The sequence below is a fragment of the Panthera uncia genome, chromosome D2 (assembly GCF_023721935.1).
Source record: "Panthera uncia isolate 11264 chromosome D2, Puncia_PCG_1.0, whole genome shotgun sequence".
Taxonomy (NCBI): Eukaryota; Metazoa; Chordata; class Mammalia; order Carnivora; family Felidae; genus Panthera; species Panthera uncia.
This window is the reverse complement of record NC_064818.1, coordinates 55,597,066-55,621,949: the sequence shown is the minus strand read 5'-3', so window position 1 is coordinate 55,621,949 and position 24,884 is coordinate 55,597,066. Positions and strand designations below refer to the sequence as shown.

Sequence of the window (24,884 nt, the reverse complement as noted above, 5' to 3'; positions counted from 1 at the left end):
AGCTGGTTGGTAGGAGAGGGTTGACTACAAAGTGAACTGAAGATGAAACCTTTCAGACCCACTCACTACACTGTATCAGATTTTTGTGGTCAGTATTTGTTTTCTTACTTAAAGGTGTGGAAACCTATAAAAAATGTTTGAATATTCTTTCTAAACCTGTCACATACCTTTACTACTTTAAGGTGGGGACAGGGGGTGGTATGGGATGGATGTTAAATTACTCTTCCTGGGGGAAAAAAGAGTAAGCTTTTCCTCCATTACTTAATTTGTATTATGGATTCCTGTCCACTCCTACAGAGTAAGCAATGCAGGTTCATGTGACAGAGGTTGGAAAAAAATGACTCCACAAATGGAGGTAGAAATGAAGAAAATAAAAAGGAGATTACTTGTTTGAAAAACACCCAGGGTAAAAACTTTTCAGGATGTGAAAGCCCAAGTGAACTCTGGGCTGTTTCCTCAGGCAACAGAGACCTCTGGTTAGAGAAGTGTATTTGTAGTCTCCTGTTCAAGATTTTACCTGATTCTTATTTTATTTTTATTCCAGTTGCTACATTGATGGCCGGGTGGTCAAGGTGATGGACTTCCTGAAAACTCGCCTGTTAGACACACTCTCTGACCAGATTAGGAAAATTCAGAAAGTGAGTAAAAGTCTCCTGGGAAGAAGGAGTGAGTTTGGGAGTAAAGCAAGGAAAAGGTCCTGGGGTCCCAGCTAGATGTTAGCACTGTGGAAACCAGGGTAGAAAAATAGTATAGTCCAGATCTCCCTTTCACAGCTGATGATTGTTGTTTATTGTTTTTTAAATTGAGAACAGTTTGAATGTGCCATTTCAAGGTTTAAAAGCTTCTCTATTTTAATAACAACTATTTTGTAATAGCTTGCTTCTAAATTGTGAGTTTCTTAAGGGAAGGCTAGATTTGCTTTGTTATTTTCTTTTTGCAGGGGCCTATTTGGGCCTACTTTAAAGAGAGAATGATTATGTTCATTCAGTGAAATTCTTGTCTGGGGCATTGGCCATATTTATTGGTTCTAAATAGTGTTAAATATCTCAGCCATATATACATTATTCCTAGGTGTCTTAGAATAGCCAAGTAACACCTTACTTTTGTAGAAATGTGGGAGAAGCTGTATTATATTAAGTAATGGCATGTAGGTCCTAATAGTAAGGCACCTTTGGTCAACAGTTCTCACACTTGAGTGCAGTCAAAATCACCAGAGGTTGCTCAGAAGGTTTACAGTCTCACTCCTGATGTTCTGATTTAGTGTGTCTGGAGTGGATCTTAGATACTTCTTTCTTAGTAGTCATCTGTCAAGTAATTCTATGCAATGCAGATAACATTTTGAAATACACTGGATTAGTTAATTCTGAACTGTGAAGACGTTCTGTCTGCAATTTCCATCTGCCTCTACAAAATGATATCACATCTTTTGTTGCCTAGTCAGGTCATTTTTCCAGGTAATGAGGACCTTTTGAACATTCAACTACATCTTGAGCAAATTAAACAAATCTTTGCAGAAAAATAGCAGTGGGTAAACCCCCATTAATATGGGATGAATGAATAAATGAATGGACAAATGAATGAATGACTCATGTATAAAATTATCTGTGAAATAAAATTATACTTGGAGTAATCATAGAAAAGCACTTTTGATTGGTAGAGTGGTAGTCTATATGCTTTTTTTTGGTATTCAAATCAATGTCCTGTTCAGATTACAAAAGCTTTTTCAGTCCTCTTGTTCTCAAAATGTTTTAGCAGTTAGGAAGCCTCAGGCCTTCTGGACTCCTATACCCCAGTCTATCCCTCTGGGGATCAGGTACACTAGCCAGTATCTTTCTCTGTCACTGCCTCCTACCAAGCAAAGCCTAAGAGAACTAAATAATTTGAAATGTCTCTGCCAGTCTCTGTTTGACATTCATTTAGGTTTTAATATTTAAATATTTAATATTTACTGAACACTTAGCTAGTACCAGGCAAAATGCCAGGTGCTGGGGATACAAAATGGAATAAGACATGGTCTCTGCCTTCAAGGAACTCAGAGTTTTAAGGTTTAACAGCTGCTTTGAGCAGGTTGCAAAACATTACTTAAGGCAGTCAAATACCCTATTGAACACTGCAGTCTACTAAGCACTTTATGCTAATCTAATATTATATATTATTCTCTAAAAGGAGGGAGGAATGTCTTTCATTAATTCATTCATTCATTTGTTTATTCTTCCATCCAATAGATATTTATTGAGTGTGTACCATGTTCTAGGCATGATTCTAAATGTTTGTGTTACAATAGTATACATGATAGACAAGTCCCTAAATTTTTGGCTTTTCTGATATTAAATGTAATGACCTGATCAAGAGGCTGTCATTGGAAGTAAAATGATTCAGCGGTATCATGGCACTGAGAGTGAAGGTTCTAACTGTGCTCTTGTAATTATTTAAGTAGAACAGTTAACTCTAGGTCAGAACTAAGACAAAGGTGTTGGGAGTTAGGTTCTTCCCTTTCTCCCCACTACCCATTACTCTCCACCACTGCGTACTTCTTACCCACCAAAGAAGGTTCAAAGACTGAAATAAGTGGCTAAGCTCATCTTCTGATGTGTCCAGGCAGGGCCAAAGGAACTTAAAGAAAAGAGCTCAAACCCTGTGCACAACTGAGATTCAGACCTCTCATAGCATGTCTAATGGACTTGGCTGGGAGGGCCAGGTGCAGTTGCAAGGAGAAACAGTGGAGCCTCTAAGAGAAATGACCTGTATAAAGAAGGTGCCTGGCAGGGGTCGGCTAGAATTAGCAGTAGAACCTGATTTCACTTTTGGCTGTTGCAGATAGAACATGCCAGAGGTCCCCTCAGGACCTAGGTTAGGGTTCTGGTTATGATGTGCTGTGCAACAAATTACCCCAAAACTTAGTAGCATAAAACAACGATTTACTGTGTCTATGGATTCTATGGGTCAAGAATCCCCACAGGGCACTATAAGGATGGCTTGTCTTTGGCTCATGATGTCTGAAGCTTCAGCTGAAAGATCTGAAGGCTAGGGTGACTCAAAGGCTGGTGACTGGAATAACAAGGCTTGTTCACTTGCATGTACTGCAGTTGATGCCAGCTGTTGGCTAGTACCTTTGTTGGGTTGATAACTGGAATACCTACATATGAACTGTCTATGTAGCCTGGGTTTCCTTCCAAGGTTCAAAAGTCAGATGCCCAAGAGAAAGAGCCAGGTGGAAGCTGTACTACCTTTTCTAACCTACCCCCAGAAGTCACAGGGCTTCACTTCAACCATAGTCTATTCATTGAGACAGTCATCAAGACCAATGGAGATTTGAGGAGAGAGGAAATAAACTCTTCTTGATGGGAGAATAGCAAGATTCTAGAAGAGCATTTAAAGCCAGAATTATTTTTCCAGTCATCTTTGGAAAATACTGTCTGCCACAGTTTCATCTGCCCTGTATCATTTAGTAACCCTTCCATCATTTCCCTGTCTAGTTTCTTTTTCCAACTTTTCTTTTACAAGCTCTCACCAGAGATTTCCTTAAATGGGTATCTGCTGGAGGTGTTGCTGGATCACAGATTCCCCAAGATTTGATTTATGGGGTAGACATTCCCTTGGCTGCACAGCCTGGACCCAGTGGCTAGGGCCTCCAAGATGCGAGTCTCTCTCACCACAGCCCAGGATGTGCTAGGTACTGGTCTGCTCTGAGGAGATGGGGACTGGGAGACTAGAGAAGGGTCACCAAGTTTTGCCAGTTAAAAAGTTGCTTTAGCTGTTCCTGAAGTCCCCTGTGGGTGGGAGGGGGGTCTGGGGAATTAGAGTCCAAGATGCACACCGGCACAGACTGGCCAAACTTTTTTCTTCAAACTTCCAAAACCAGTTTATAGAGGGGCCAAGTAAGATTTTAATGCATATATACCTAGAACCCTCATCTAAAATCTAAAAGTATAATCTTTGTTTCTACTCTATTTTGAGAAGCTCACAGAAATTCTAATGATCCCCCTTAGGCCTACAGTGATGGGAAAAGGGCAGATTTCCTACCAAAATCAATTCATGAAGGAGTGGTTAGATAAATCAGTGATGAGACTGTTTGAATAAGAGACAGAATACAGGATTTGAAGTCTAATGCTTGATTTGGAGTTCGGGCTTAGCTGTGTAACCATGGGTTGGGTTATTCACTTAACTTTTCTAACTTTGTTTATACATCTATAAAATGATGGTGCTAAGAATACTCTCATCTTTCCCTTTCATGGAGATTAGGAAAGTCACATTCAGCCCTATTTTGTTGATTGCTATTGAATGCTAATCTTATTGCTATTACTATTGTTGTTTCAGTTGTTGTAGTTTTTTATGTCTTTATTTTATTTTGTTTTTATTTTTATTCCATAAAAATATGGAACGCTTCACGAATTTGCGTGTCACCTTTGCGCAGGGGCCATGCTAATCTTCTTTGTATCGTTCCAATTTTAGTGTATGTGCTGCTGAAGCGAGCACTATTGTAGTTATTTTTAATAATAATTCATATGACTGGAGAAGCTTCCTGCTACCTTTATCCTCAACTTGTTCTTTGCTTTTTTTCTTCTTTCCTCTTTCTTTGAACCCTGGGGAGTATGGTAGGTGATATTTTTGGCATCTGAAAGGCAGTGACTCAATTGCTAAAAACAGCTGTGGTTTTCAAATTTGGACTGCCATTTACAGAAGAATTCTCTGTTTTCTGAGCAGTGGGCAAATTCTGGTTATATGAAAATCTACATTATGTATTTGAAAGCCAAAAGAGACAGTGTTTGGACAAGCCACTCCTTTGGATGATCTACACATTCTCTCCCTTCTATTAGAATAAGGATAATCATCTGTACTTTGGGAGATGAGTCAGGGAAAAGAGTTGAGAATCTAACAATGTAAGCAAGAGTCAGATGGGAAAGTAAGAGATGTTTCAGATACAGTGCAGATGGTATAGTGTGGATACCTGGGCTGACTCCAAAACAATGACATAAGAACCAAGAAGAACCACTTTGGCTTAAGTCACTTGGACCCTATGATTTGTGTCTTCATCTCCTGGAGGAATCAGAAGAGGAAATAACACTTTTTGATATTATTTTCAGCAATTCAATAAGCACAGGAAGGAGTTGGTGAAATCCCAGTCATAAGGGAAGTATTTCCAAAAGTACTGTCCATATGATTGCATTTTGAATACTAAATAAACTGGACAATTTGCTTCCCTAATATTTGAAAAATTCCTTCCTTCTTCCTTCCTTTCTTTCCTTTATTTATCAACTGTTTATAACATTCTTAGTATTTTCCAGGCCCCTGAGGATTAAATGGTGAGAAAGACTTACATGTGGTCTAGACCTTGTGGTCTAGTGGAAAAATAGTTAATGAAGCAAGCAATGATAATAAGATGTGATGACTCTTATAACAGAGATGTGTAGGGTACTATGGGCACCCATGGTGGGAAATACCTATCTTAGTGTATAAAAGAAGGGCAGTCCTTCTAGAGAAAGTGACATTTAGGCTAATATCTAAAGGACAGGCACCTTCTAATTTATTTAGTTCTGAGAGTCTGATCAGAGGACTACCAGTGTTAATATATATGGTGGAGAGAATGGTTTATATGGTTCATAGTATGACCATTATCGTTCTTTTGTTAATATCATCATTGCTTATGATTGCTTACAGTATTTAATGAAGATGAACTCTTTTGAAGTGTCTTTACTTTTTCCAATATATGTGAGTTGCAGGATCAAGGAAGTAGGTGAGGCAGAAGAATATTTAATCCTTTTGAAGTAATTAATACATAAAAAGGAAGCTTTTGCTCTTAGCCAACCTTCTGGTTTACCCACTTATTTGAGCCTCTTAGTATATGAAAGGGGAAGGGGATTAAAAAATAACAGTTATTCTTGAGTATGATACAATAACTAGAAGCACAACTAAAGGAAAAATGAGGACAACAGTAGTGTTAACCTTTTGTGAAGAGAAGTAGAAAATGAAAATGACATTACTAGGGTAAGAACAGTAGTATTACCACAAAAGTCAGTGTTTGATTCACTCATTTATTTGTTAAATGTTCATTTCAGTGTGCCATTGCCTGTTTACCATAATGCCTATCACGTGGCAGGTGCTTAATAAATGTTAGTGGAAGGGAAATAGGCAGGAAGGAGAAGGTAAGCGAGCAGAGTAAAACAGTGGAAGAAGTGTACAAGAAGTAAAGTAGTGTCTCTGTCTCATTCACATTTGGATCTGCTATCTCAGCTGTTCACATGCAGAAGAATCTAATCTGCTCCTAACTATGCAGCATAGTGTTGACTAGATAGAAATTGATTCAGACAGCAATAAATGGGCTGTGCTTACATGTAGGCATAGTAGGAGAGTTTCTTCTGGGTATGTGTTGAGAGGTGAAGGAAAAGTCTCTTTGTTGTTCAAAATAACATTTCAGTCTGATTACTAATGCCAGATATTTCATTTGAAAAAAATAACCTTTCAGGGGCACCTGGGTGGCTCAGTCAGTTGAGTGTCCAACTTCGGCTCAGGTCATGATCTCACAGTTCGCGAGTTCGAGCCCCACCATCAGGCTCATTGCTGTCAGCGCAGAGTCTGCTTTGGATCCTCTGTTTCCTTCTCTCTGCCCCTGCCCTGCTTGTGCTCTCCACCTCCCAAAAATAAATAAGCATTGTTAAAAATGTTTTAAAAAGAGAAGAAAAAAATAACCTCTCATTCTACACATTAGGAAGAGGATGCAAAATGTAAATAACCTGAGAAGAGGTAAACTACACTGGTTCAAAGTCACACTAAGGTGTTAATATCAAACAGAAGATCCTTTCCCAAGAGCAGATTTGCATAGGCAGGGAGGAGAAACACAGGCCAAGGATATACTCAAGAGAGTCAGAGTACCCCAAATACAAATGGTGCCACATGAATATCTTGGAAGACATCCCTGAGTGTCTTAAGTTTTATGGGGGCTGAAATTCATACAACAGGAAACTCTTTAAGAAAAAGAAAACAAAACAAAATTGCATGTTTTAGAAATATATCTGACCACATGAACACAGTACTAGGGCCCCCTTCCCAGGATACCAGCAGAGGCCTGTGAGAGTGGGAAGCTGGAAGTTCGAGCTTCATGAACTTCCCAGTAAATTAGTTTCTATTATGCCACTTGGCTGTGTATTTACAAATGGGACAGTATGACCCAAGGGAATCTTTGGCTCTTCTCTTTCATATAGAAGACACTAATAATAAATAGGGGAATCTAGCTGGAAAGGTATGTTTACCACAAAAGAGCTCCAAAGCTTTAGTTGTTGTCATCTTACGAACCATATCTCCTTGACTCTTAAACACAAATAATTATAAAATGTACCATAATTTAATATAGCCAGGGAGTAGAGGAGAGATAGGAGATAGGATAAACAGCTGGCAAATTTCAGCTCACAAGTTTCTTTTGAGATTGATTATAAAAAACGTTCTGATTTCAAAACCATTATAATGTGAAAAATGCATCATTAACTTACAGAAATACAGTAACCATATTACTTTTGAGGATACAAATGCCATTTATTGAGTGCATCGTATATTACTAACCCATTGAAGAAACCAGTCACTTACTCAAAGCCATTAGTAGTAAAATTAGAATTCAAGGCCAGGCCCACCTAACTCCAGAGCCTACACTCTTATCCAATCCACTCTTCTTTTGTTGTTTTTGTTTTTTTTTTTAATTTTTTTTTTTAACATTTACTTATTTTTGAGACAGAGAGAGAGCATGAACAGGGGAGGGTCAGAGAAAGAGGGAGACACAGAATCTGAAACAGGCTCCAGGCTCTGAGCTGTCAGCACAGAGCCCAATGTGGGACAGGGACAAAGTGCAAGCAGGGGAGGGGCAGAGAGAGAGGGAGACACAGAATCCAAATAAGGCTCCAGGCTCCAAGCTGTCAGCACAGAGCCCAATGTGGGACTTGAACCTAGAAACTGCGAGGTCATGACCTGAGCCAAAGTCTGATGCCTAACTGACTGAGCTACCCAGGCGTCCCTGTGTCTTATTTTAAACAGCCTTCTCTAATGTGAAATTATTTCATTTTAGCTTATATTGTCTTCTAACATTTTTAGAATCACGTTTTTATTTACTCTGGAATCTACTTTGTAAAGGTGCAAGATAGAAATAATCCGCTTGTAAAGTCAAGTTTAGAGAGCTCCCGACTGGGCATCTAGACTATGAATCTGATTTGCTATTATCAGTGCATGCAGCTAGTGTTTTCACAATTTGAAAGTGAGAGATTTTGTAAGCAATGGCAAGGATCTGGTGTGGTGAAGGAAGGGTGTGGGGGCTAGGGCTTAGTTGACTGAGATACAGACTTTGGTCTTGGTTCCCCCTTTCCCACCCTTCAGTATGAAAATGGCTCTAGGCAAAGGAATGGTAGGTGATCCCCACAGGGTCCTGAGAAAGTCCATCTATGACCTGAGCTGAAGTTGGATGCTTAACTGACTGAGCCATCCAGGCGCCCCCAATCCACTCTTCTGCATCTACCATACTTGTTAGCCATTTATTTTGTAGCCAATATAATATTTGTATTCCTAACCACCCAGGATTAGGAAGACTTTTAAATAGCACTGAATGTCCTGATAAAAGAACATCAATTCAATGCCACAATCAGTTGATATAATCTGGCATAGGTGTCCCAGAAGTTAGAGTCCAATGAAAGTTATATACCCCAATGTTAGGTAATGTCTAATATTACCACAGTATTAGATAGTGGAAGAGGACTGGGCTTTTGAGGGAGTGATTTGCATTTATTCACTGGACTTCATTCTTACATCCCATGTGCACAGGCTTTTGGTCAATGCATAGTGAGTTCTGGTTATGTGCAAGGCAATCACAATGCAAAGGTATATGCTGCCCATAGACACTTGGAGGAATGGCCCTGGGGACAAATTGTGGTTTGGGGTAAAAAGCTTCTTCAGGAGGAATAGGCACCTTGAGGTGACCTTCCAGTTTTCCACATGGAAGGGGGGATTATATGGTTTGTCTTGAATGAGAGAAAATTACTTCTGAGGATGATAAAGCCTGACTCGTCAGTGGGTAGACTGTCCAGTAAGCCTAGGGATTGGTTACTCATGGAAAATAACTGGGGAAGGGAGGAAGAGTCATTCTTGTGTGAGCAGCTGCTGTCCAGTCTCTCCCTCTTCTAGCGCTTATCCTTGATCGTAGACTCTGCTTTGGGACTCTGAAATAGTCTTCCTTATTTTCTTGCATATACTAATAATTTCCTTGGCTCCCCTGTGACTTTATCTTCATTGTGTATTCTCTTATTTTAATTTTATATTTTGTTGCAATTATATACATTTGCTTTTCTGTGGTTGGAGATAACAAGAACAGAGAATTCAATTTTAAATCCTAAAAATGACACATAAACAGAAGCCACAAATTAAAAATTGATCTGATACCAAAAGAAAATGGGTAAATATGGCACTCCGGAACAGGGAGACGATAGAAAGCAATTATACAGAAAAAAAATTAATGAAACTGACAGGAAGTACATTAGACAAAAGAAATAAATCAGGAAGAATGTGATGAGATATTAGAATGGCTGAGCTCAGAATAGCCTAGCTTGTCTAACCTAAGAAGGACATATTAAATATGAAGGCATTTTAGTCACCCAGAAGCTTCCAGGTCTCCTCAAATAGGGAAATTCAATTAGAAAGTAGATAGAACCCTGAAGTGGAACTGTGAGGATTTGGTGTTTGCTCTTATGGTTTTGAGGTTATTAGTTATCTCCACTGAAACTTGGCCTTTTCAATAGTAAAATATTATCTCCCTCGTATATTAACAAATAAGTTATTTCATTATCTTATTATTTAATGTACTTAATAAGCAAAGTACCTGTCAAGCGACATGCCAGGTACTTAGATACTTCTATAAGGCATACAGAAAAGGAAAAAATGTGGCTTTCTCAAGTATTTCCAGTATAGTTGAAAGACAGGCAAACAGAAGATTATAATTCAGTTTAAAAAGGTCAAGGTCAGAGATAGGTTTGAAGATCTTTGGAGCCCAAAGGAGAGATGAATTAATTTTCTAAAGGTTTGAGGAAAGTTTCACAGTGGAAGTAAGATTTGAAATAAGTCAGAAAAAAAAAAAAAAATTAGACAACATGGAGGAGGAGTGGGTAGGGGAGGAGGCAATTAGTAAAAACCTAAAAGAAGGTCCTATAGTTGGAAAATGTAAGTCCACTCTGTGGTGAACCATAGGTCTTGTGGGGAGGAAGGGGAGAACAGACAGCTAAGGGGTAGTTATGAAGGGTCTAAGATACCAAGGTAAATGAAGCAGTTGGCATGTATCCTGTGGGCCGGTGGTTCTCATAATCATTGTACCATGTCTAACGTACTCCAATAGACAAATAGATAAAACAGACTAGGGGTTGTGTGTAGTTACTGGCTCCTTAGCTTTTTTCCGAGTTGGAGAAACATTTCATACTTTTGGTGAATGAAAAGAATGTAATTGGGGCAACTTTGAAACCATTCTTTTTATTTTTAAGTAAATCATTCCCCAGATCGCTTTCAATATTATCATAGCACATATACCAGTTAACAACATAGACCTCTGTGAACACATGATTGAGTTCTTCTGCTGGTAACGGCCAAAATACACAAGAAGGATGGACAGAAATGCAGAATGTTACTGAACTCTCACCTGGACCTCTAGTAAATACAATAGGGAACAAAGAGGCAGGGGCACCCCAAGAAGTGCTTTGTGCATAGGTGAGGTTTAAGAAGCTTCCTGAAGCTATTTGGCTCCTTCTAACCAGTGATTAGGGACCAGTTCTGGTTACTCAAAGAGCTACTGCTCTTCCTGAAGTCCTGGGGAAGGTTGATTTCCAAGTAGATGAGATGCTGGAATTAATGGACTCCAGGTTCTTTTGGAGGTTGGGCCTCCTGCCAGGGCTGATTAGCCCAGCTGGCCTGTCCACTATTCCTGTTTTATTGCTTCCTTTCTCATTAAGGAAGGTGTTGGGTTTGGATAACCATAAACAACATGTCTGCTGCTACAGGGCCACCATCTCTTGCACAGCCAGTGGCTGAAACCAGGCTCTCAGGAGTCTTTTTTAAAGACTTAGATCACAGTTTTGGAGAAACAGGAAAAGGAAGCCCAAGTTTGAAAACATGCCACATAAATGATTATTTTCCTATTTTCCTCTTTTTTTTTTTTTTTTAAATTCAAAGTGGCAGGGAAAATAAAACTTTAAAAAGTAAAATAAAACCAGTACTGTTTTCCTCATTTTGTTTTCTCTCTCACCCCTGCTCTCTCAACATAGCCACATGGAACAGTCCTGATGTCCTCAACCCCTGAGATGGGAGGGAAGGGAGTTGGAGGCTTCCCTTCATATCAGCCTGCCCCCAGCAGGCCCAAGGAGTCTGAGCAGCCACTGACCACTTGCTGAACTGTTATGTGGGTGCCTCATGGCTCCCTTGTCTACTTGGGCCCAAGGGCTGAAGTCTATTTAGGACCACAGAACCCTTAAAAGAGAGCCAGCCACCCAACCCCTCTCTAACCTCACTCCAGTAATCTCAACACTTGTACTTCTTCCCCCTCCCCAGACAATGTGTTTCTTAAAATGACCTTCATTGGCACATCATTTCTCACCAGGAACTGTACCCTTGTTCTTTCCAGTCCTGCAATTTTCTCTCTTCCAGCACAGGGAGAATCATATTTACTCAGAAAACCACAGTGTTGAACTATAGCCCTCGGTTTCTTAGAGTTTCACTTTCTAAGGGAATTTTGCAGCTGGTTCCATCTGCTTGTCCTGATTTTTTTTCTCTCCTCTTTTCCCCATGCTGATTTCTTCCCCAGTCCTAACCAGCACCCAGCCTCAGTACCTTCCCCACATGTCACCATGATGGTCTTCTTTGCTCATGGTAGACACACAATTCATCAAACCTCTCACCATGTCCCAAACGGTAAATGCTCAGAAAATCCTTGTTGATTTGTACCAACTACTCCCAGAACTTTTAGTATTAATACTTTCTAGGAATCTCTCCCCTGCAGAACATTTCATAATGCTGGTTTAGGTTGTATATAAAAGTTCTAGCTCACTGTGTTTTTTGTTCATATGGCTTCTCTAGACAAGGACAGGAATTACCCCTATGCTAAGAGTTCATAAGTAAACTATGAATGCTAATTATGTTAATGTGAATAATCCATGTGCCTTTTAAATTTTAAGCAGACCTTTCCTTTCTAGTTAGCATACATCTGGTCTATTACCTACCTCCTAAAACATGTCCAAAAGAAAAGCAAACAACTCCAATGTTAGATTGATCCAAGCCCAACTCGTGAGCTTTACACAGGAGGGTGGTCTAGGTTAACAGGTTAACTTTAAGAGCTTACCAACAGGGGTGACTGGGTGGCTCAGTTGGTCAAGTGTCTGACCTCCACTCAGGTCATGATCTCAGGACTGCATTGGGCTTTCTGCTATCAGCACAGAGCCCACTTTGGATCCTTTGTCTCCCTTTCTCTCTGCCCCTTCCCCCTCCTCTCTCAAAAATAAATAAACATTAAAAAGAAGAGCTTACCAATAAGACAGACACACCTTTCCAAGTGCTTTATAAATATTAGGTCATTTAAATATCGTAAAATGCTCTGAGATGGATCTTATTATTATTCTGGTTTTACATCTGAGGAAAGTAAAGCACAGAGAGATCACACCAGTCAGTAAACCACAGAATCAGGATTCAAACACAGGGAATCTGGGTGCAAAGTCCATGCACCTAACCATTACTTAGTGCTACCTCACCAACAATAGCAATTTTTAAATTGTTTCCTTCCAAATCTCCCTGCAAGTTAGAATTCAGATGAACTTCTATTTATACAGTGTCTGTATCCCTGCAGAGTCTTATGTACACAATATTTTATAAATCCAACCATTTTCCTGAATCAAGTCCTCATTTAAAAGAGCTAGACTTTGGGGGCATCTTGGTGGCTCAGTCAGTTATGTGTCCGACTCTCGTTTTCGGCTCAGGTCATGATCTCACGGTTGGTTTGTGAGTTCGAGCCCCACGTGCTTAGGATTCTCTCTCTCTCCCTCTCTCTCTGCCCCTCCCATGAGCTTGCTTGCTGTCTCTCAAAATAAATAAATAAACTTTAAAGATCTAGACTTTGAACTCCTTTTGGAATATAACTATTTTGTACAAATTTGCTGCTCTTTGTTGGGCATGCTACCTTCCAACTAAGTATTTATGACAGATGACCTCACAGAATAGGTGGTAGAAATATGATTGTCTCTTTACCTTCAATATCAGAACATTATGATAAACTTAATACATCATAAAATACTTCTGGTCTCCAAATATCATTGGATGGTGATTTGCCTTTACCATTTCTGGGGGTGTTGGATTCCATATATAAATTACCTGGTAAGCAAAGGCATAATTCCCTTTCCTTCTCTGAAATTTCCATCTTTCAGAATTCAAGGGGCAGACCTCAGGCCTCATATCCTGAGCTTTAGCAAATAGACATGTGTTGCTCTTATCTAGATCTTTAGTGCTATTGTAGGTTTTCATGGCATGCTTTTATTTTTCCTGATCTCTAAGGTGGTTTTTGCATTCAGGGTACTGCTTCCAATTCTTTGACCAGTTTAGTTGCCCTGTCTTAGGTCATATAACTTCTTTAAAGAGTGAGAGTCTCCTGTGAGCTTGTGCATGGGCAGGTTTGTAATTATATTGAGTTCTTCATGTGACTAGAGCACCACAGTCTCCAGTTAAGCACTTACTCTGTGCCAGGCACTCTCCTAGGAAGTAAATACAAAAGTAAACACTATAGGATCCCTGCCCTCATAGTGAGGGACCTTTAGTAAATATAATAAAGAACAAGAACTGATAGTTCAGGGTTCCTAAGAAGTAGTCCATAGATTCCTGGATTCCTTTGTTAGATCATAAATGATAGTTCAGAATCTTACCACCAAATTGTAACTCTCTTTAGCATGAGTTCATTTGAATTCATGCATCACCTTAGATGGGCACACATAAATGTTCATCTGCTACACCTGCTGTCACTTCCTGCTAATTCTCAGGATCTTCCTGTGATTGGCCTACTGTTATTTATCCTTTGACTAGTAATCAGGATCACTGACAACTCTGTCAAGTATTATTCCAGCTCATGGATGAGGAAATTGAAGCTAGAGTAGCCACAGAAATAACAGAACTTGGGGCGCCTGGGTGGCTCAGTTGGTTAAGTGGCCAACTTAAGCTCAGGTCTTGATCTTACATCTCATGCAGAGCCTGCCTGGGATTCTCACTCTCCCTCTCTCTCTGTCCCTCCCCCACTCTCATGCACACACATGCTCTCTCTCTAAATAAATAAATAAACTTAAAAAAGAGAGAAATAATGGAACTTTAACATATTTATCTTTTCACAGTTTTCATTATAAATGTGTATATGATTTCGTCACAGCTACAGTGATCTTGGCATAAATCACTTCATATCCCTTTCTTGTTTAAATCCCCCAAATAGCTTTCCATCACACTCAGAATGAGAAACATCCATCTTTTCTTCTCTTTTTTTGTTTTATTTTATTTTATTTTATTTTATTTTATTTTATTTTATTTTATTTTATTTTATTTTATTTTCATCATGATAAGTATACTCTTAAATTCCAAACCCTATTTCCCCTATTCCCCACCCCTGCCAGTAACCATCAGTTTGTTCTCTATAGTTAAGAGTCTGTTTTTTTCTTTGTCACTCTCTCTCTTTTTTATCCTTTGCTTGTTTTGTTTTTCAAATGCCACATATTCCACATTCCCCTACTCACTATACTCCAGATGGTCTTCTCTTGGTTCTACAAACAGCAGTCCTGTTTCCATATCTTGTCCTTTTCCTGTGCTGTTCCTATTAATCCATGAAGGGGCTGGTTCCCTTGTCACTCAGGTCTAAGCTCAGATACCATCTTTCCAGGGGGGTGACCTGAGTACTATCTAAAGTGTCCACCCCCCCACCCCCCCCCACCCCCCGCTGCTGCCCCACACCTCCTGCCAAGTTACTTTCTATCAGATTACTCTCTTTAATTTTCTTTCTAGCTCTTATTATTTCTAAATTTCTTTTTTTTATTTACTCATTCATTGTTAGTCTTTTCCCCTTGACTAAAATGTAAGCCAAAGAGAACAGAGCTTTGTCCTGTTTCACTCATTGCTGTATTCCTGCCCCTAGAATCTGTTTGGCATATAGAAGGTGCTCAATAAGTATTGGTTAGAGTGAATGAATAAATGTATTTGGTAATGCCTTAGTGTTTTGGGATGGAAACCCTTAGCCCTTTTCTAGTCCCACTTTTAGATATTTCCCTTAGGTAATTTCATCCACTCTGGTGGCTTTTTCTACCGCTCTGTCTCCCATATCTGTTGTTTATGTAATTTTCACTTACATAATCAAAGATACTCTTAACTGTTGAGGGATAGGAGCCAAGGGAACTGGCAATAATACTATAAAATACTAATACATTTTAACATTTTGTATTTAGAAGGAACTTAGATTTCATCTACTCCGAATTCATGGCTTACATGTCGATGAAGAAAGTTCAAGATAATAATAAGCCAAAAATCTCATAGCTAGTGGGTGGTAGAACCCAGAACTTCCAGGGTACTTTACTGTTTCCACAGTAGTTATCTGCCTGTTAGACTCTATCTCTCCTTTTGTTAATGACACCAACACACACACACACACACACACACACACACACACACAGAGTTTTATTTTATTGAGATAAAAGTCACATGCCATGAAATTGTGCATACCCTTTAAAAGTGTGCAATTCTGTAGTTCTTAAGGTATTCACAGAATTGTGAAACCATCTATTTAATTTTAGAACATGTTCATCACCCCCTAAAGAAACCACATATCTATTTGTAGTCATTACCCCCTCTCCATTTCTCCCTCCATTCTCCAGCCCTAGGAAACAACTAATCTACTTTCTGTCTCTACAGACTTACCTATTTTGGACATTTCATGTAACAGAATCAGACACTATGTGGCCTTTTGTGTCTGGCTTCTTTCACTCAGCTTAATTATTTCAAGGTTCATTATGTTGGGACACCTGGGTGGCTCAGTCAGTTGAGCATCTGACTCTTCATTTCAGCTCAGGTCATGATCCCAGGATCATGAGATCGAGCCCCGAATCAGGCTCTGTGCTGAGCATGGAGGCTGCTTAAGATTCTCTTTCTCTCTCTCTCTCTCTCTCTCTGTCTCTCTGTCTCTCTCTCCCTCTGCCCCTTTCCTTTGTTCATGCTCTAGCTCTCTCTCTAAAAAAAAAAAATTAAGTTCATCATGTTGTAGTTTTACTTTTTTGTTTTGTTTAATCCCTTTTCTCTAACTGCCTTATTTTAATGTCTTTTTTTATATGTTTATGTTTTTAATGTTTATTTATTTTGAGAGAGAGAGAGAGCAGGTTGGGGAGGGATAGAGGGAGAGGGAGAGAGAGAGAGAGAGAGAGAGAATCCCAAACAGACTCCATGCTATCAGAGTATAGAGCCCAATGTGGGGCTCGATCTCATCAACCATGAGATCATGACCTGAGCCAAAATCACGAGTTGGATGCTTAACCACCTGAGCCACCCAGGTGCCCCTTAATATCTATCTTTGAACAAAAATTAAACTCTGAATATCTTGGAAGCCAAAGACAACAAAGAAAAATACAAATATATTTGTTAGCTCTTGTTAGCTATAAAGGAAGCACAAAGTTTATCAAGAACACAGTTTTTGTAGCAATACATTTTGAGGGGAACCATCAATGCAGTCCAGTTTCACCATATGGCTCTGTCTTTTGATCATCTAAGGTATATTTCTTGTTTTCTTATTTATACTATTTCCAGTTCCCTTTGGGTTGGGCATGGTGAGCAGTATCGAGAAGGGAGAGAGAACTACCTTGTGGTGTCCTCAGTGACTCTTGTCTTTCTGGGTACAAGGGGGAATTCTTACTCAATTTTTAATAACCCTCCAATTTGACCTCCACTATTAATTCTCAGGATCTTTCTTTCATTTTCGATCACAATTCTTACTTCTTTTTTAAAAAAAAATTTAACATTTATTTATTTTTGAAAGACAGAGAGAGACAGAGCATAAGACAGGGAGGGGGAGAGAGGTGGGGCGGAGACACAGAATCCGAAGCAAGCTCCAGGCTCTGAGCTGTCAGCACACAGCCTGATGCGGGGCTCAAACTCACAGACAGACCATGAGATCACTACCTGAGCTGAAGTCGGACGCTTAACCAACCCAGGCGCCCCATAATCTTTACTTCTACATCAAATTGGTGAAAAATTTTTACAACTTTATTCCTGAAAAGTTCAAGCACTTTGCCAACTCTTATTCTAAAGTAGGTCTCAAATAATGCAAATACTCTAGTAGATGAGGGGAGAAGACAAGCGTTATGCCTAGGGAGAGATGACAGGAGGAATATGATTGTTTGCTGATGTCTGCCTATGGGTTTTGGAAAAGGAAAGTTCTGGCATTTATGCTATGTCTCATATTATTTTTTTTCTTTTTTGGGATCTGAGGTAAAGGGAATTAAATTAAAATCATGCTCCTCAACCACAGCAAACTATTATCATCAGTTCATGCAAAAGCCCTGCATTTGTTTTGATTTTCACCTCGATCTCTAATCTGTGCTCACATTCACCTCCCTCTTAAACATGCCTTCCTTCTGTGTTTGATACAGGTCCTTAAGAGACATGTATCTTTATAAACTATTTCATCTTATTGGATGTAACTGAGTACATAAGTAATATTGTGACCTGAATTTCATTCTGTTGGTATTTTGTTAACTCACCACTAAATCTTTAAAGCTAATTTACGTTGCTAGATTTACATTGACTCTATTGTTCTAACTGCTGCATAATGTCTTATGGTATGTATCTACCATCTTTTACTTTTCCATTCCTCCTGCAATGGAAACCTGTGTCAAACAATGACATAGTAAACATCCTCGTACTTGACTCCTTAGAGGCCTGAGGAAGAATTCCTTTGGTTTGCATGTCTAAAAGAAAAATTGGTGGCCCATTGGATCTAAATGCATGTCTAAAAGAAAAATTGGTGGCCCATTGGATCTAAATACACTGTTGTCTTTATCCAGCCCCCCTTGTGCATAAATGGCATCCCCATCCTACCTCCTATACTGACTATTGCTGCAGGGATTTGAGCTGGGCAGATCCACAGCTGTAACCAGCTTAGTGCTGTCGTGATACGGTACAACCTTGCTTCTTATTTCCTGCTCTGGGACTTCTCTAAGACAGAGATGCAGAACTCAGGGAACCTGCTCAACACTTAGGCCTACACAATTAAATGGGGTAATGGGGAAGAGCAGAGGTTACAGTCCCAAGGCTACTCTTGACCCTTTGGAGGATAGGAGCCAAAGGATAAGTATGCTTCCTCTTGAATTCCCTTGGGAGAAAGTTCTGAGACATATAGTTCTTAAGACTCTTACCAAGTTCCCTGTGGAATTGAGTGTAAGTTGCCAACACCGGTTGCCAGTTTGGAAACCCATCCTGGTATTGGTTTTCCCTTTTCCCTAATTCAGCCCTGCAGTTCCTCATTCCTGTTCCCTGTTATGACTTCCCCCAGTGAATTACCTATAGATAAGCCTTTGTCTCAGCCTCTGTTTTTAGGGGCACCCAAAGTACATGATCCCTAAATACTGCCAGATTGCTATCTAGGGGATCTGAGCTTTAATCTGGGTAGTATGGCCAGCTTCCAACTTGTGGACCAGAGACTGGGCCATTTTAAAACTTCAGAGGGCCACCTTTTAACAAGATGCCGTTCTTCTGCTTAGAAAGTTCCCTAGGTAGGATCTTTCACCCCTGGATCAGTGATTTTGTTTTACATTCACTGCAGTTATTCTCCAAAATATGGTTGTAATATATATACATGCCTTGGTGATTATAAAATACTTCTCACAAACATTGACCTCTGCCTTCATGATTCATGACTTCTAATGCATGGATAGTAGACTCATCCTGGCATGTGCCATACCAGAGTATTAAGAAAATTTCCTTCAAGGGGCACCTGGGTAGCTCAGTCGGTTAAGCGTCCAACTTCTGCTCAGGTCATGATCTCACGGTTTGTGGATTCAAGCCCTACATCTGACTCTCTGCTGACAGCTCAGAGCCTGGAACCTGCTTCAGATTCTGTGTCTCTCTCTCTCTGCCCCTCCCCCACTCATGCTCTGTCTGTCTGTCTCTCTCTCAAAAATGAATAAACATGAAAAAAAAAAACTTAAAAAAAAGAAAATTTCCTTCTCAATACTTGTTAATAGAGAGATATCATATGATTTATACTTTCCAGCGACTGGTGTTGCATTCAACTTGTGTCCTAGAAAATGCACTTGTCCTACTGTCACATTTTCACTTGGGTTTACTTAGGAAAAAAATGATCATTTCTTTGAGTGGACATGTGTCAGTGTTAATGTGTGTGTGTGTGTGTGTGTGTGTGTGTTTGTGCGCGTGCGCATGCACATGCATCAGCTCATTGCATGGGGTGAGTCATCATGAAAAAAGCACAGATCATGACCATCTGGGAGCAAGGTATCAACAGAACTCCCTTAAGGGAATGTGTGTTCCTTCTCACTTGGGAGTAACTTTTAAAAATCTCATATCCCCTTCTGCTTCTGTTATGTGAACAGGTGGTTAATACATACACCCCAGGAAAGAAGATTTGGCTTGAAGGTGTGGTGACCACCTCAGCTGGAGGCACAAACAATCTATCAGATTCCTATGCTGCAGGATTCTTGTGAGTAACACATGCAATTTCATTCCCAGGGATTTTGAGGAAAGAAAGTGTGTTATTCTGCCTATTGGAGGGGGAGGTTCATTTCCTATTGAAAGTTCTTTATCTGTTCCTTTGTGAATGGGTTTAACCCATTCAACAAACAGTGATAAGTGACTTCCCTGGATCCTAAGACGTCAAGCACAGGCATCAGAGCAAAGATAGTAGTAACAGTAGCAGTAGTAGTGACCATAATAGTCATATGACCTTTATTTAATGTCTATAGTTCAAAACACAGTGCAGACAACATACAATTTCTCATCCATTTTTCACCATAGTCCTAGGAAATAGGTAAGAGTAAGATCGGAGGAACAGAAAGAGGAGCTAAGAAAAGGTGTGGGAGATTAGTGCCATAATAATAATAAATAATAATAATTTTAACTATATGTGTTACATGCTTTCTGAAGCGCTCTCTCTATATCTAATAATTTAACAACCAGTGATGCAGTTACTATTATTTTACAACAACCCAAAGAGATAGATGTGAGAGCTTTGACTCAAGCCCAGGCAATCTGCTTCAGAGTCAAGCCTCTTTGCCACTACCTTAGACCATCTTCCTTTCTGCTTCAAAAGCAGTGGTAGTCATGCAAAGGAACCGGTAGTTTCTGTCCCTGGGAGGATCAGGAAGGGCTTCATGGACAAAGTGGCATTTGAGTGGGACATAGAAAGATTACTCTAATTTCTATAGGTGGAGAATGGTGGTGATAGTGGAGGAGAGCATGCTAGGCAGAAGGAACATTTCCGGCAAAGGCACAGGGGAGGGGAAATGATTCGTGTGAAGAAAGCCTCAGTAGCTGCAGGGATGTAGTGAGGGTTGAGACAAGGGAGGAGTTTTCCATCAAGCATGGAAGGCCTTGAAAGCCAGGCAGAGGAAATGAAGCCTTGTTCTATACTCCGTGGCAAGCCATTGAAGATTTTGGAGGAAGGAAGAGATACCATCTGACCTGTGTTTTTAAATGTTGGCTCTGAGAATAGTATGCACAAGAGTTTGGAGAGGCAGGAGATGGGAAAGTGGATTTGAAGGCTACTGCAGTTATCTGAACGACTTAACACCAGAAGCATAAAGGGCTCTGACTGGCCTGCCAGCATCATGTGGCAGGGACAGACCCCTCAGGATCACAGACTAACCAAATGCCCTGTTCCTGTTCCATTCTAGTCCTGTGGCCCTGGTTTGTTATTTTTTTTTTTTTTTGTCTGAGCAAGGTCCTCCTAAGAAGTGAGCTCACAAAGCCCTGAGCTTTGTGTTTCACTACTAACAGCTGTTCCTAATTATACACTCGTAGTTTCCCTCCATTAAGGCTTATTTTAATACATTTATAAAAGACAAATCAAGCCAGTCAAGCAGATTGTCTTTGCAGATGGAATCCTGGCACATGCAGATGAAGATAATGAGTCAGTAAAATATATGATGATACCTTGTGTCTTCGATTCTTGTGTTCTCAGCACCTACCATTGAGTGGCACAGAGCAGTTGTTCAGTGAACATGGTTCAAATGAATGAAATGGAATGAATCAGCATTTGATACAGTGGTTCTGAGAGTCTTCTTTCAATAATATGCTTCCCACCAGGTTTCACTGTGAGCCGTGGGGTAAGGATGAGAAGCCAGTGGCCGTTAGTACGGCAGGGAGGGGCCTCTGAGAATCAGCAGAGGAATGGCTTTTGCGCAGCCATCATAGACAGACTTTGCTGCAGGGCCAGCAAGCAGCCCAGTTGTAACTGTTTTCCTGAGCATTCTTCCCTTTAGGGAATGATGTGAAATGAGAAACACCACAGCCCTTCGGAGGGGGGGGGAACTGGAAAGATATCTGAGCACCAGCCAAATATCCATAGATCTCTGTGGTCACTTTGCAATAAATCCAGATCAACAGAGTTGTTCAGGGTTAGGTTGTAGTTCAGGTATTCAGTATGTGGTTGACACAAATCAAATGAAAACTAGCTCACTTGGCTCCTGGTTCTCTCTTACCTCTTTATCACCCATTTGCTCTCACCTCTGCTGGCAGCACCCAGCCAAGTGTCCTTCGAGTCTAGTTCTCCAAGGGACATAAATTGCTTCCTGGAGGGGAGGGGGGAATTGAAGCATTCTAAGAAGCTCCAGAAGACTAGCAAGATTCCTTGGAAAAAGGCACCTTTCAGGCTTTTTTTCATATATGGCATAACTGAGAGCTTGCCAGGACACTTGAATGTTTATGCATGAAGCAGAATTCTCTGCTGCCAAGTATTCAAGGGTAGTTTTCCCAGTTAGGGCTTTATGATTCTCTGATGCACCACAGATATACCCTTGGCACACTACTGTGTCTCTAGCACCCAGTAGTGTCTGCCACCCAGTAGATATTCAATAAACTTTTGTGGAATGGAAAATAATGGCCGCAGTAGTATCCTTGGTGGGATATACCAGTCATCTTGCCACTTTTCTATACTTGTGCATGAAAGGGAGACTTAGAACACCATTTATTTCCCCTGTCAGAGTGCTTAGTATTTACAAGAGGAAGAGGAAGACAACTTAAGTACAAACCATTCCACTCTGAAGAGTACGGGGAAGGAGAGGTTCTGGCTATAGTCCTTTTGAACGCTCCAGACCAGAACGTGCATAGAGGATATGGGTTTGGAAAGGAGGATGTATATTCTTCTCTCTCACTTTAGAGTTCCTTCAAAAACTGCCCATACTAGGAAAACAACATCAACAACAAAGACAAGCCAGATTTACTAGTCAGCATTCATTTGTTGAGTATATATTTTTTGCGGATCACTGTTATAGGGTCTGCAGAGGTCACAAGTAGGAATTTATACATTTGTATAAATGAATACAGGTATTTACATACCCAGTGCTTTACAAATGACTTACATGGTCACACAAGCATTTTCGTATCTATCCTCAATGCTGAGAACAAGGTCTGGCATTTACAGCCGATTAATTAATGTTGTTGAATGAATAATGAATGAATGAACAAATGGAATATTTTAAATTCCAAAATACATTGATATCCAGCTGCGGCTAGATGTGATTATGTGTTTACTTATCATTTCATTTCTTCATTCAGCAAGCATAGGGATAGGAGGGTGAATTAGACATACTTGTTTTTATAGATAAATACTTGTTAGATATAAATCCTATTGTATTTGTGCTACATTAGTGGAAAGAGCACTGACTTAGGAGGCATCAGTCCAGAATGCACGTGATAGTTCTACCCCAGGACATTAATATGTGTCTCAGTGGCTAAAGGAAAAACCAAATGGGGTTGGTAAATTAATAAAAATAATAAAGGCAAATAGCTTAGCCATGTGATATTCCCAAAGTAATTTCAGTTCCCGGGTCACAGTGTCCCAGTCTGAACAATAACAACAACAACAACAACAACAACAACAAAAACAACAACAACAATAACAGTTCTATTATATAATTGTTGGATTTTCTTTTTGATTTAAAACTTTTGTTTTTGCATTTTTCTTTGTTTTGTTTTTATAACTCTAATTATCAGTAAATATTTCTTAGTTTTTATGAGAATAAAATAATTGTCAATGTGAAACAGATTTTAAAATGCTAATAATATTCATTCATAACATAAAAATTAGCAATGTGCTTTATTCTAGTAAAGAAAAAGCTTAATTCTACAAGTCACTGGTTTGGCATTCCATATGGTTTCAAATTTGGGAAATCATAGCTATGCATAATTTGTCCCTAGTATGCTGAATGCTGATTCTCAAAGTTCCTCCAATCTGATTTTGTCCAGATCAATGTCAACTTAACAGAGTGTGAAGCACCCACATTACACTAGGAACTGAGATGAGTGTTTTGGGTACAAAGCTAAACCATTGTGTCTGTTCTCAGTTAGCTCATAACCAACTGGAAGACAGCAGAGAAGAAAGAAAGAAATTATCGTGGGCAGGCAGAGGGTATAAATAAGAGTTCTGGGAAGGTACAGAGGAAAAAGGTACTACTGTTCTGTACCAGCAGGGTTTGGAAGGAGATGGCACTTGACTTGGAGACATGTTAACAGATGGGAAGAAATTTGCCAGATAAGGTGGGTTAGAGGAGGAGAGGAAGGGAATTCTAAGCAGAAGTTAAAACATGTATGGAGACTCAGGTGAGTATGTCAAAGTATGCTCGTTTGGGGCAGCCAAGAATAGTTTTAGAGTCAGAGAATGGAATTTAGGGTGAGAGCAGAGGGGAGAAGAGGTACAGATTATAGGCTCATACGCATGCTCAGGAAAGATTGTGAAATGCCTTATCTTTTACACTGGAAGACTGAAGCTCCCAGTCACATTTATCTTACATATATTCTTACAATTAGAAATTTCCATAAGTTTCAGAATTTGGAATACAGAAGAAAATTAAATGAATAAGTGAATGAGTGAACAAATTGAATGAATAAATAATAAAGGCAGAGTTAGCAGTGGGTGTTGGAAGAACCAAGAGGGAAGTACTTTTGAAGGATAGCATGCCCTGGAAAGTGGATATTTGGCATAGTGGAATATGTGATAATGTGTGAACAATGCAGGTCCTTAACTGTGATATGTGTAATGGTAGCATACTTGGATCTCTGCATGGTTAATTATAGTGCCAAGGAAAATTCTTATTTTATTGACTGTTGACAGTGATATATGAGGGATGCAAATGGCTGACCCCTTCTTGAACCGATAGGTCATAAGAGTATGTTAGAGTCCCAGGAAAGGTACATGTATGGTGATAGGGTGCAAGCAGAGGAGTTTGAGTGACAGAGAATATGGTGTGCATGCTCCTGTGATTGTGTCCCATGGCCAGGGGGTGGAGGGATGATAATTAGGCTTACAAGTGGCTAGGGTATTCATTTTAGTTAGTTCATTTTTTTTTTTAATTTTACTTCTTTATAGGAGTAAGTCATTAGCAACAAAATATTCTATGGCCAAGGGCAATTTATTTTCCTCCTCTGGCTCTCTGCTTCTTTTCCTATAAAATGCAGAGGCTGGATTTGAAAATCTCTAAAGTGTCTTCCAGCTATGTACTCACTGCTTAAAATAATCTTCTCCTTTAAAGTACTAGGTAAATGGTGGGTGTTGGTGTATATGCATGTGTGTTAGCCAATCCCGACAAAGCTTGTTATATGGCACTTTTAAGATGTATTGATGTAGCATTTTTTCCTGATTTTTA

General features: G+C 39.7%; 1 protein-coding gene and 1 non-coding gene across 3 annotated transcripts in view; one reads left to right on the top strand and one right to left on the bottom strand.

Annotated features, from left to right (window-relative positions):
* The window catches only part of HPSE2 (heparanase 2 (inactive)), a 404,410-nt gene that overhangs the window by 249,717 nt on the left and 129,809 nt on the right, over window positions 1-24,884 (top strand). For both annotated transcript variants that reach the window (XM_049645558.1, XM_049645559.1), the window contains 2 exons: window positions 545-638; window positions 19,617-19,723. In XM_049645558.1, the coding sequence (XP_049501515.1) occupies window positions 545-638; window positions 19,617-19,723 (201 nt within the window). The remainder of the gene's footprint in view (window positions 1-544; window positions 639-19,616; window positions 19,724-24,884) is intronic.
* Window positions 4,370-4,476, bottom strand: LOC125933604 (U6 spliceosomal RNA). Its single transcript, XR_007461018.1, has one exon. It is a non-coding gene; the product is annotated as a U6 spliceosomal RNA (small nuclear RNA).